Source organism: Canis lupus, chromosome 5 (assembly GCF_011100685.1).
Source record: "Canis lupus familiaris isolate Mischka breed German Shepherd chromosome 5, alternate assembly UU_Cfam_GSD_1.0, whole genome shotgun sequence".
Taxonomy (NCBI): Eukaryota; Metazoa; Chordata; class Mammalia; order Carnivora; family Canidae; genus Canis; species Canis lupus.
This window is the reverse complement of record NC_049226.1, coordinates 36,135,874-36,148,055: the sequence shown is the minus strand read 5'-3', so window position 1 is coordinate 36,148,055 and position 12,182 is coordinate 36,135,874. Positions and strand designations below refer to the sequence as shown.

The 12,182-nt window shown below is 41.9% G+C and overlaps 1 protein-coding gene across 1 annotated transcript in view; it reads right to left on the bottom strand.

Moving 5' to 3' along the window:
* Positions 1-12,182, bottom strand: part of DNAH9 (dynein axonemal heavy chain 9) — a 330,059-nt gene that overhangs the window by 124,529 nt on the left and 193,348 nt on the right. The window contains exons 44-45 of the mRNA XM_038536892.1: positions 10,418-10,580; positions 8,503-8,626 (exon numbers count right to left, since the gene is read on the bottom strand). Of these exons, the coding sequence (XP_038392820.1) occupies positions 8,503-8,626; positions 10,418-10,580 (287 nt within the window). The remainder of the gene's footprint in view (positions 1-8,502; positions 8,627-10,417; positions 10,581-12,182) is intronic.

The window sequence follows — 12,182 nt, the reverse complement described above, 5'->3', positions numbered from 1 at the left end:
CCCAAGAGCAAAAGGGCAAACCACATAAACAGGGAACTCACAGAAGATGAATAGATAGTAAACCCATGAAAAGATGCTCAAGATCACAAGGAAAAAGGGAAAGAAGATAGTGAGATTTCATTTCACGCCCATTGGCAAAAACCAGTAGGTCAGGGAAAGCAGTTGCTGGCGATATTGGGAGGAAACAGGTGTTCATGCACTATTGGTCAGAGAGGAACTGTACACAGTCACTCTGGACAGCATCCTGGCACTTTTTATAAAGTTGAAATGCACATACCAGACAAAAGAGCAATCTATGTTTTGGGTACCTATTGTAGAGAAACTCTTGCCCACGCACACTGGAAGTTTCTACTTTGCAACATCATTCATAACTACACAGGGGTGGGGATTATTGCTTTCTGTGTGGCTGGAAGAATTTGTAAGGAAATCTAGAAAACCGTAAAGGGGAGAAAGTAAATGTGGGTGGTGAGAGCATGAAAACTATGAAGGAGAGTCAGAAATTGGGAAAAAAGAAGGGACAGAGCAGGGTTCTGAATCAGAGGCTGTGGGGCGGGGACTCCTGGCTCAAATGGAAGAGTTGGTCTTGGGGAGGAGAGATGGTTATCTCAGAGGAGAGGAAAAACTTATACAGACATGGAGAGGGGCTGTGGGGTCTAAGGACAGTTGTGAGGATCACACTAAGCAACCAGGTCTTTTTTTATAAAAAAAATTTATTTATTCATAAGAGACACAGAAAGAGAGGCAGAGACATAGGCAGAGGGAGAAGCGGGCTCCCTGAGGTGAGCCCAGTGCGGGACTAGATCCCAGAACCCCAGGATCATGACCTGAGCCAAAGGCAGATGTTCAACCACCAAGTCATCCAGGTGTCCTGGAACTGGGTCTTCTCAATGAGAGAAATTCCCCCATAACTGACACAGAAATGGGAACATCATAGAAATGCAGGAGGTTGAAGAAGCTACTGGGGCCACCCTACCCATGTTACCTCCTTGTGGACTTGGATGAGGTCCTCAAAGGTGGGTGGCTTGGCAAACGGTCTATAACTAATTAGAGTGACGGGAATTCTGATTTTATATCACTGCAGCTGTGGCACTTCCTTGAACTACTTTATCTGAAGGAAACTCATGCCAGCTTCCAATACATTTCTGGCCTTCATAGTCTGACCACACTAACCCAGGCAGGAGTTCAGTAAGGATTTTATACTAATTAGACTTAATCGTTTCAAAGGTCAAAATGAAAAAAAAAAAAAGGATTATCATGAAAGCGATCACTTACTTTCTTCCCTTAATTGGACAAACTTGATTTAACTCCCATTCATTAAGCTATTTTGTAGCATGCATATAAAACACTCTGAGCTATAACTTGTTAAAACTAAGGTCTTATTAATGGAACAACCCCATTCTGTCTCATTTGATAAAAACAGAGGTCAGAGGAAACTCTAAGAAAATGAAATAGTATTTAGCATGTGTTGGGAATTAAGGAGTTCAGAGAAGTTTTAAAAAGAGCAACAACACTCAGATGGAGTTGACATGACCCATACTCATCCAGGTTCAGGAGTTGACTGTATTCCTTCTTCCTTCATGTCTACGCTGGTCTGTATTCTTTTTTTTTTTTTTTCCCTCACGTCTCTGATAATCTGCATTCCTGTCTCTGTTAACTTTAGAGCCCTCCTGCGAGGACTTCCATTCTTTCTTTCTTTTTTTTTTTTTTTTTAAGATTTTACTTATTTATTCATGAGAGACAGACAGAGAGAGAGAGAGAGACAGAGACAGAGACACAGAGATACAGGCAGAGGGAGAAGCAGACTTCATGCAGGGAGCCTGATCCTGGAACTCAGGATCACGCCCGAGCCAAAGGCAGACACCCAACCGCTGAGCCACCCAGGCATCCCCTCTTTGGTTTTAGAACATCTGTAATAGCACGGTCTGTATCCTTTGCCTTTCTATTATTCAAAATATGGGAGACCTAGGTTCTTTTTTTTTTTTTTTTTAAGATTTCATTTATTTGAGAGAGAGAGAGTGAGAGAGAGTGAGAATGAGCAGTGACTCCCTACTGAGCAGGAAACACGATTCTGGGACTCGATCCCAGTCCCCTGGGATCATGACCTTAGCCAAAGCAGACACTTAACCTACTGAGCTACCCAGGTGCTCCAGTTCTGTTGATGTTTTATGTATAACATACTTGAAATGGAAAGTCCAACTATAGTCCATAGGCTAATCTGGCCTGCTGCCTCTATGTGCACGGCCTGGAAGCTAAGAATGATTCTTACAATTTTAAATGGTTGAAAAAATTAAAATAATAACGCTTAATGACTTGTAAAAATTATAGGAGATTCGAATTTTACTGTCCATAAATAAAGTTTTATTGGTCACAGCAGCAATCACTCATTTACATATTGTCTATGGCTGTTTTCCCAATAAAACAACAGAGTTGCGTAGCTGTGACAGAGACTATCTGGTCTATAAAACTGAGGATATTAACTTTCTGACCCTGGATAGAAAAACAAATTTGCTACTCTGGTTTATGTGATACCCATAGGGCTGAGAGGCTGAAAGCACCAGGCCATTGGAGACTTTCTCTGTGCTCTAAGGATGTTGCTGTCTGCCACTAGGTCCCAAGAGCCCTTAAGAAGAAGGTCCCCAGATGGAACGTAGTGCCTCTGATTTGGGAGTAAAGTCTGTATCTTCAAGTTGTTCCTCCAATTTCTCCTGACAATATAGCTGTCATTTATTGTGTGACATAGGTAGTTACTAAAAGCAGGGGATTGAACTGTGGAGGGGATTTGGAGACGTGAATAGAGGCAGAGCCTATTTAAATATTTGAAAAGTTTCCTCCTAAGGCCAAAATTTGGGAAACATTATTTCTGCCTCCAATTTGTGCCATCATTATTGTGCCCTGATACTTTCCAAGTCAGACTCATCTTCTCTGTGCTCCTGTGGGATTTTCAGAGGCCATAACTGCTTCTGGAGGAGGAGATCCTTATAGTTTTAAATGCTTCTGTTAGTTGGAGCTTGATGACAAAACAGATGACGCTAAGGTAAGGCTCTGGCCTCATTTTTCCAGAACATTTCTCTGGCCTCAAGGGAAAGAGAGAAGGGGAGTGTGGTGGCTGTTTCAGGACCTGTGCACCTCACTCTGCATGCCTGAAAGCCATCTCAAAGCACATGTGCAACAGTGATATCTAATACATAAGACAGCACATCATTCTCATGATATCACACACCTTAGTTCAACAAATTCCTCCTGAATACTAATTATGGGACCAGAGATGTGGTAACTATTGACAATATGAATGATGGAGGGTTATAATTCTATCAGCATTGTTTTATTTCCTAAATTGGGCAGTAGTTACTTAATCATTTTCCTTTTGTATCCCTATGTTATTTAATAACAAAAAAAAATCGGGATCCCTGGGTGGCGCAGCGGTTTGGCGCCTGCCTTTGGCCCAGGGCGTGATCCTGGAGACCCGGGATCGAATCCCACGTTGGGCTCCCGGTGCATGGAGCCTGCTTCTCCCTCTGCCTGTGTCTCTGCCTCTCTCTCTCTTTCTCTCTCTCTCTCTGCGTGACTATCATAAAAAAAAAATCAACCAATGACAGACAATATAGTCTCTGCCTTTTGTAAATTTACAATGCTGTTTCAGTACAATGGTGGTGTGTGCAGGCATGGAGTGCTGTAGAAATGTGGAGGGGTTTTTCTCACTCTTAGGGGTGACAGTGATCAGTGAAGATGTTCTAGAGAGAGAATGCTCAAGATAAATTTTGTGCTATGGATAGAAGTTAATCCGGACAAAGGAGGAGAGGGCATAAAGCTCAAAAGAAATAGTATAAGGATGTTAAGGAAGTATAGTGTGTTATTTCAGAGAGTTAGGAATTACTAGATCATAGAGCAGGTCAACAGCAGGGTATTTTCTTGGATTTTTCTCCTGCGTTTAGTTAGAAACCAATGAAGAAACTATTTTAGAAAGACCTTTTGGAAGCAGTGAGGAGAATGGATTAGAGGAAGTACTGCCTAGGAGGTGGGGGATGAGTTAAGAAGTGTCTATATTTATTGGAGTGTCTGGGTAACTCCGTTGGTTGAGCATTTGACTCTCAATTTTGGTTCAGATAATGATCTCAGTATCTTGGGATTGAGCCCCGCTTCAGGCTCTGTGTTCAGCAGGGAATCTGCTTGAGGATTTCTCTTCCTGTCTCTCTGATCCTTCCCCCACTTGTGCTCTCCTTCTCTCTCTCAAGTAAATAAATAGATCTTTAAAAAAAAAAAAGAAGTGTCTACATTTGTTGAAACAACAGATGAAAAGATCAGTGGTGTAGTTACGATAGCTATGATTTGGATTCAGGAATGGCTAGCTAAGGGGTAAAATGGGTGGCAGTTGATTATCTCTTGGGTAGAGATGATAATGGAGAGGTCAGTAATATAGGAGAATGCACAGGGACATAGTCTCAAAAACTTATGTGGAAATTTAGCACCATGTGAAGGAAAGGAAAGAATGATTATTCATATCCTTTGGCATTTCTGTTTGGTAGCCGGAGAGCCAACCAGGTGCTGATTTAAATTTCCACATCTGTGGTTTGAGGACACATCTGGTGGAGATCATAAGTATTTTCAGGGGATCTGGTGCATGCTGGATGGCTTCTCTTTTTGTCCCACACTTTGTCTTTTCTCTTTCCAGGGAGACTGGGCCAGATCTCCATATATGTAAAGCAAAAATGGCCCATCAGGATATGTAGTTCTGGGTCTTATGGGAGAATAACAATCCAATAGCAAGTCTGTTATGAATATTTCCAGACTCCAAATTTTCTTTTCTTTTTTTAGAAAGAGAGTGAGTGAGCACACATATGAGTGGGGGGAGGAGCAGAGGGAGATGGAGAGAATCGTGAGCAAGCTCCATGCTCAGTGCAGAGCCCAATGTGGTGCTTGATCTCACAGCCCTGAGATCATGACCTGAGTTGAAATCAAGTCAACTGCTCAATTCACTGAGCCACCATGCACCCCCCACATTCCAAATTTTTATGTGATGGGTGAAGATTACTAACACATCAACTCTGGATCTAATCATTTTAGGATTCCGGATGATGAGGTGATCTTTTCATGTTCTATATACTGACAGGATACTGGCTCACATATGAAAAGGACAATTTGGTTCAGACATGGAGAGGCACAGGACTTTTTAACAAGGGAGCCCCAGCTGGTTATAAACTATTTTGATGCGCCACATAAAGAGTGTATGATACTCATCTTTGAGTGCATCACTTACCGACTGGAACACGGGAGCTTAATAAGTGGATCCTGAATATATGAAGAAATGGAAAGTGATTTAGTTTGGGCCAGGGAAGAGAAATGTTAACTTTGGAGGGAAATTTAAACCTTTTGAAAAGCAGAAGGAAAATCCCAACATAAGATCCCAAAATAAAATAAAGTATGAAACCTGGCAGAGTTTGGAAAGGAAGAGACACCACACCTGGAGCAGATGAGGTTGTCTCAGCTTAGACTGCAGTAAAATGGACTTTCTGGAATGTGTGAAAGTTGGAGACAGTTGTGCTGTACTAAAAAGCCAGGGAATGATTCCATTTCCTCCCTTGAGATTAGGATTGGGCCTTGCTGGTTCTGAGTTTGGTTTAAGAATGAAGAGAAGACATATTTTATAAGAATTTCTTAAATACTTGGGTTTGATGGCCAGTGTGCATTCTTCAGGAATTATTATAAAATAGGGCAATAAGGATATAGCAAAATCTGGACTTATCAGATTCAGGAAGGACTAGATTTTCACACATAGTTTCACCAGCAGCTACATGATGCCAAGGTGGGGCTCTGGCAGCTGAGAGAAGTGATTCAAAGATATGTTTCCTTTGTTTCTGATCTGTATGGCCACCCAACTTCTTAGGCAATTATGTACCTTTTGCTAATTAAGCTAAGAACTATACTTAATTTTTAAACTTTGCATGGAGGATTTCTTCCTGTCAATCTGTAATCCAACTGAGATGCAACTGGCATAATGATAGGTTCTGAAATGTTTGGTTAGTGTCAGAAGTGGGATTCAAGCACTGAATTACCATTAGAGTTTGATTTTGGAAATGGCATCAGGAAATCAAGGAATAAAACAATGAGCTAAAGGAGTGTGAGAGGAAGCCAGAGAGCCTATGGCATCATATTAGTAGGATATGGAGGAGGATATTTTGGGGGGAGAGTTGAATCAGTGGAATACACTCACTGTACCTCTATCTCTAAACTAATAGGACTTATGGATAACTAGAGAGGGATGAGCTCATGGCAAGGTAGCCTGACACAGTGTCACAGTCTGCCCTGTGTTATCCAAGAGTGGAGGGATTGCACAACCCCACAAAATTGAAAAATGAAGGGGGTGTGGAGGTCCTGAGGAATTCCTGAAGCCCTCTCTGGACTGGCAGTCAATTAATTTCTAGCAAATTATTTATTTGACAGGGAAAATTAGAACTAAGATATGCTCTAGTTCTCCCTGTCAAAGTGGCTAAGAACAAAGAGAGGAATATCAGAGAAGTATTACTTCTAAGTTCACCTCCATTTTAATGGGTGCATGTAAATCTTATTTTTATATAGAAGATTTAAAGGAGGAATATGAACTTGAAACTTCATGACCTTGGAGCAAGCTGATTACATTATGCTCTCACTGGGCAGGGCTTCAGAAATTCATTTAAACTTGAGAAAGTTGTCTTCTAAATGAAAAATTAAAAATACTTAATTGATAAATAAAATTTCAATTGGTGAATGCATATAAATTTCTGTGTCTCAGACATTATTTTAGGAGAAGGTGACCTGGCTGGAATGAAGCCAACCAAAATACAGAGTGAGGCTGGCAACATGTCTGGTTTTTCCAAGGCCATAAGTTTTTGGAAACACAATTTTTTACCTTTTTGGATTGTTTTAGAAATTAAACTTTAGGGCACAAGGTGGGAGCACTGTTGGACACCTCATTATTTAGTAAAATAAAAGATGAGGCAACATTGTAATAAAATACTGCTGAGGAGGGATCCCTGGGTGGCGCAGCGGTTTGGCGCCTGCCTTTGGCTCAGGGCGCGATCCTGGAAACCCGGGATCGAATCCCACGTCGGGCTCCCGGTGCATGGAGCCTGCTTCTCTCTCTGCCTGTGTCTCTGCCTCTCTCTCTCTCTCTCTCTCTGTGTGACTATCGTAAATAAAAATAAAATAAAAAAAATACTGCTGAGGAAAGTGGTAGGATGTTAAGACAGTATTTAGATTGAAGAAAATGTATTGGGTTGGAGAAGAAAAGGAATAGGAGCTAGTAAGGTAAACTTCCGTATATAAAGTAACTTTGTAGTAGAAATCAGTATAATGCTTACAGACAGCACAGTAAGGACCTTGGGACTCTAATCCTCATCAGAAGCAATCCAAAGATTGCACATAGAGCCTGTTAGTACATGATCAGGACAAGGGACCAGCGGCTCTTCATGGGTGATGGCAAAATGACCTAGAGTATAAGCAAACAAAATTTGAAGCAGACAATGATTAGAAGCAGTGACATTGCTAGGGATTGCATGGGATAGACTATGGAGAAATATGCTGTGATCACAGTTCTGGATTTCATAAACTAAAAAGAATTCAGTTAGCCAGTCGAGGGGGTGGACTGTGGATACCAGGGCTTTCAAACGCTGAAAAGCTAGAGGCAGAAATTTTGTTCTGGAACATCTGTGCATTGACTCTGTTCTTAATCCAGATGAAGAGGTAGTTTTGCAGATGCCAAATTTGGTTTAAGAGCCAGGAAAGCATATTCTAGGTTTAATGAATATAAATGCAAAAACACACACCTCCCATTTCTGTAAATGCATTAATTCAAGTCCTCTATTGTCTTGTACTCTTGGGTATATATACTTATATATATATCAGGTTATGTTTATATATATGCATGTGTGTGTGTGTGTGTGTGTAATTTTTTTTTACCCAGAATGGTTGACATAATTCCTAAATAAATAAGGATAGTAAAGTATCACAACTGAACTTTCCAATGAAGTCCTATATTTTACTGACAGAGCCCCAGGATGGTTGACAGATTTTTGGAAACCAAGGAAAACCATTTTAGAGATATTCTACATTTTCTATTGCTTCTACTTTGCTTGCATCAGGTTCTGAATCCTTGACTAAATTAGTAGCCTAATATTGCCCTATTGTGTGCAAATTCTCTGTGTATCTTCTTGCCAATATCTAATATACCTGAAATACTGCACACATTCTAGTTTCTCTCTGTCTTGAATATGGGAAGGGAACAGCACCTTCTCTTTGGGCTCAGCAGACCCTTAACATGTTTTTTTTCCCAATGATCAGATCTAGTTCCAGTAAGAGAGCCCCGAGATTACTGTCTGTTTGCAATGAAAGGATAAGGCACATCACTGACCCTAGAAGGGTCTTAAAGAACCAGTCCTCTATCAGGACCTAGTTCTCTGGATCTTGGAGCACTTTGGAATGACTCTGACTCCAGGGGGAATCTACATTCAAGTGCAAAGGGTTTCTTACCAGATGCCAGGAGATCATTGATGAGCACAAGGAACTTCTCATCAGCCACTTGGGCGTCGGTCATGAGAAACACTGTGCTGAGATTTTTCAACCCAGTTTTCAGACACAAACTGGCCAGGTCCATCTGTAGAAATTATCAATATTAGAGATCTTTGGGAAGATGGACTTATTGAAAGAGGTCCCAAACCCACTCTTTAGGAATGGGATCATTTCCTCATCTACTTTAATGGGAAACAAAGCAAAACAGCAATGGAAAGTTAGGAAGGAGTGCTATTTTGTACTGACAAGTAGGGAAATATGGTCTCAATCCCAATAGAGGTGGACAAGTAAAATTAAACATTGTGATCTTTAAATCATACAAACACTGTGGCTCCTGTATGAGCTTTTGGAGCTCCTGCTTTGTGCAAAGAGGTAACAGATTTCCAAAGGGACAGAGATAGTCCCTGTTCATCTGTGTTACTTATATCATCATATAAGTGAATTACCTGCCCCAGAAGGCAAGCAATTGCTCTTGGTCTTGACAGGAGAGTCACGTATTTGGGGCTACTGATCCGGATGATGAATGTGTCTTATGCTAACAGTGTCTTGTGTTCTCATGACTCGCTCCAGCAAAAGCTTTGTTTTGGAATAAAATATACTAGGGAACACGCACACACACACAAGATCATCTGTTAGGAAATTATATCCATTCAAAATTGCAGGTGGATGAAGTTTTAGGCTTGGATGCCAAGCCCCGAATTTTTCCAGCTTAGTCAATCTTGGTTCAATCTCTCTATCCCTCTCACAAAGCTCAGCCATCAGTCCCTGATCTTGCTCTTCTCGTTTGTACCACTCAAAGCTCATTTTGAGAGCCTCATGCATTTCCTTACAGCAAAGCTTTTTTCATGTCCTATATATAATTCCCCTTTAAAGTTAGTGAACTTCTTTTAATATCAACCGTTCTCAACCTTATGCATTTACAGAATTAGCTAAGATAACGTTTCTCAACTCTCACCGGAACCATCTGGGAGATGCTTTGAAAAGTCTTGATGCCCGGGCCATTTCTCAGACTAGTTAAGCCCAAATTTCTGGAGGGTGATGCAGGTGTCAGCATTATTTGAAGGGGATTCTGGTGTATAGCTGAGGTTGAGAACCTAATACACTAATGTCTTAGATCATTCTGTAAGTAGGTAATTCTCATATGCACTATCTTGTTTACTCCTTTTTTTTTTGACCACTGAAGATTGATCTAACATGAAATTCGCATATGACCTTAGATCCAGCCAGTCATTGAGAGGCTGAGCTGTGGTTTCAGAGCAGTGAGCACCCCTGGCTGAGAGATTATTAAGCAAGTGGGTAGGTCTGGCTCCATGCTGGCTGGAATTCTCCTAGGGACAGCAAGTGCAGCATCCTGGTGGAAATTACATCAGGACTCCTGACCTTGCCACAGCTATAGGCAGGCACAAAAGGGAGGGGACTTCAGTGACCTCTGAAGATCGTATAAATCCGTTCCCCCCTTTCCAGAGCATGCAGCATGGCTGCTAAGTGCTTAATGTCTAGAACCAGGAAATGTCAGCTCCCACTACCTGGTGGTTACTGGAACTGTCTTCTAAAATACGAATTTCTTACAGAACTTGGGCAGACTGTCAGAATTCCTTCAAAGCCTACCACAGCTGTGAGGGAGCTGGGTGCTAAATTTGACAGAGATGTGCCTCTGATCTAGTGAAAGCCAAGGCTATGCAGATGGAGCTGAAGTAGCAGAGGTTTTACAAATGCATGCCTGGGTCTAATGAGAAAAGAGCCCCTTGTGTCACCAGCCCAAAACTGAAGAAGGGAATGGCCAGTCCCTCATGGGGGGGTTCTGAGCAAGGGGAGTGAAGAGCTAATGAAGGGTGACAGGGAGCTGTGGGTGATTGGAGGGGGAGCTGTTTCTTACCTTGAAGTCCTGGATCTGGTAGCCTTTCCGCAGCGTGATCTGGAATACATCCATGGAGCTGATGAAAGCCGCAAGCCTTGTCAGACTCTGCTTGCCGCTCCCACCCACACCGACCAGCAGAGCATTTCCCCGTGGGGACTCCAAGATGCGGTTGATGTGACAGCTGCAGAGAAGGAGCAGAGGCACGTGGCTTTGATCAGACTTTCCTCTATGAGGAGCAGGTGCCATGGTCCAAGTGAGAACTAGAACCTTGTTTGGAGGCATGTCATGGGCTGAGCAGCAGGAAACAGGAGTTAAATTGTCCCCAGACCTGGCCTCACCTTCTTGCCCAAATGGGTGGAAGTCCCTCCTGCTTTTTGCTAAAAGCCAAAGCTGGTGGCAAGTGAACTAGTGATAGTGGAGGAAGAGTTCATGGCAGCCAGGCAGGACTGGAGGGGACCCCGACTCACCCTCTAGCCTCTCCTCCAGCTGAGCCTGACTCTGTCATACCTCCCACAGCACTTTGCCTCACCTACTTGTGCTTTTAGGCAAGACAAGGGGGCAAGAAAGAGAGAAAAGTGAAGAAAAAATTCAAGGGAGGCCAAAGAACCAGCAGGAACAGAACTATTTGTTCCTCTAAAGAGAGAAGTAAAATTCAAGTCAGCAGAATAACAGAGAACCCTGGACATTGATGCCCTTGTAATGAATGTAGGTTCTTGGTGTCAACCTACAAGACACCCACTACCTTGGCTTCTGGATTCATCCCCTTTTAGCTATATTTGGCTCTCTCAGTACCCATATTCCTGCCCAGCAATGAGGAAAGATTCCCAGGCTCTGGGCTTAGACTACATCCTGCAGAAGACCCTCCACCCCCTGTCTCACCAAGCCTTCAAATGCTGTTCCTACATCAGGCTGTCCATAGACTCTTCTCCAGGTTCTTCATTCCTCTTAGAGCTATGTATGTACCTTATGTAAAGTAACTACATTCTTTATAAAAATAACTCCTACTCTCGTTCTTTTCTCATCTTAAAAACAATAACTGGGCACCTGGGTGGCTCAGTGGTTGAGTGTCTGCCTTTGGCTCAGGTCATGATCCCAGAGTCCTGGGATTGAGTCCCACATTGGCTCCCCGCAGGGGTTCTGCTTCTCCCTCTGCCTATGTCTCTGCCTCTCTCTGTGTGTCTCTCATGAATAAATAAATAAATAAATAAACCTTTAAAAAAACAATAACTACTCATTGCACAAAATACAGAAATACTTATGATTCTACTTACTGGACAGCAATGAACACAACTGACATTAACTCTATGCCCTTCTGGACTTTTTTCTAGAGTCTGTGTGTTTACAAGTGTGTATATGTGGGTATATACACTTATTACATCTGAAAGTTTGATATATATCTATCCTATTTTCAAAACTGTGTTCACATTGTATACTAACCAGTGTTTTGAAATCACTTTTCCATTTAGCAATATTTAATATTTTCCTACACCACTGAGTACTCGCTAAGCCATGCTTTTAATGTGGAACAACAGAATAAATTCCTTGTCTGCAATAGCCTGCTATTGGATATTTAGGTTGTTTCCAACATTTTCCAGTAATAAATAATGCTATGTAAATATTTTTCGTTCTCTCTGTCATCACGTCCACAGGACAGATTCCTAAAAGAAAAACTGCCAAGTCAAACAGTAAGACAATTTTTATGGCTCTTGAAACATATTGAAAAGCTACCTCCCAGAATGATGGCACCAATTTATCAACTTCTTGGGTAGAATTGATCAAATGG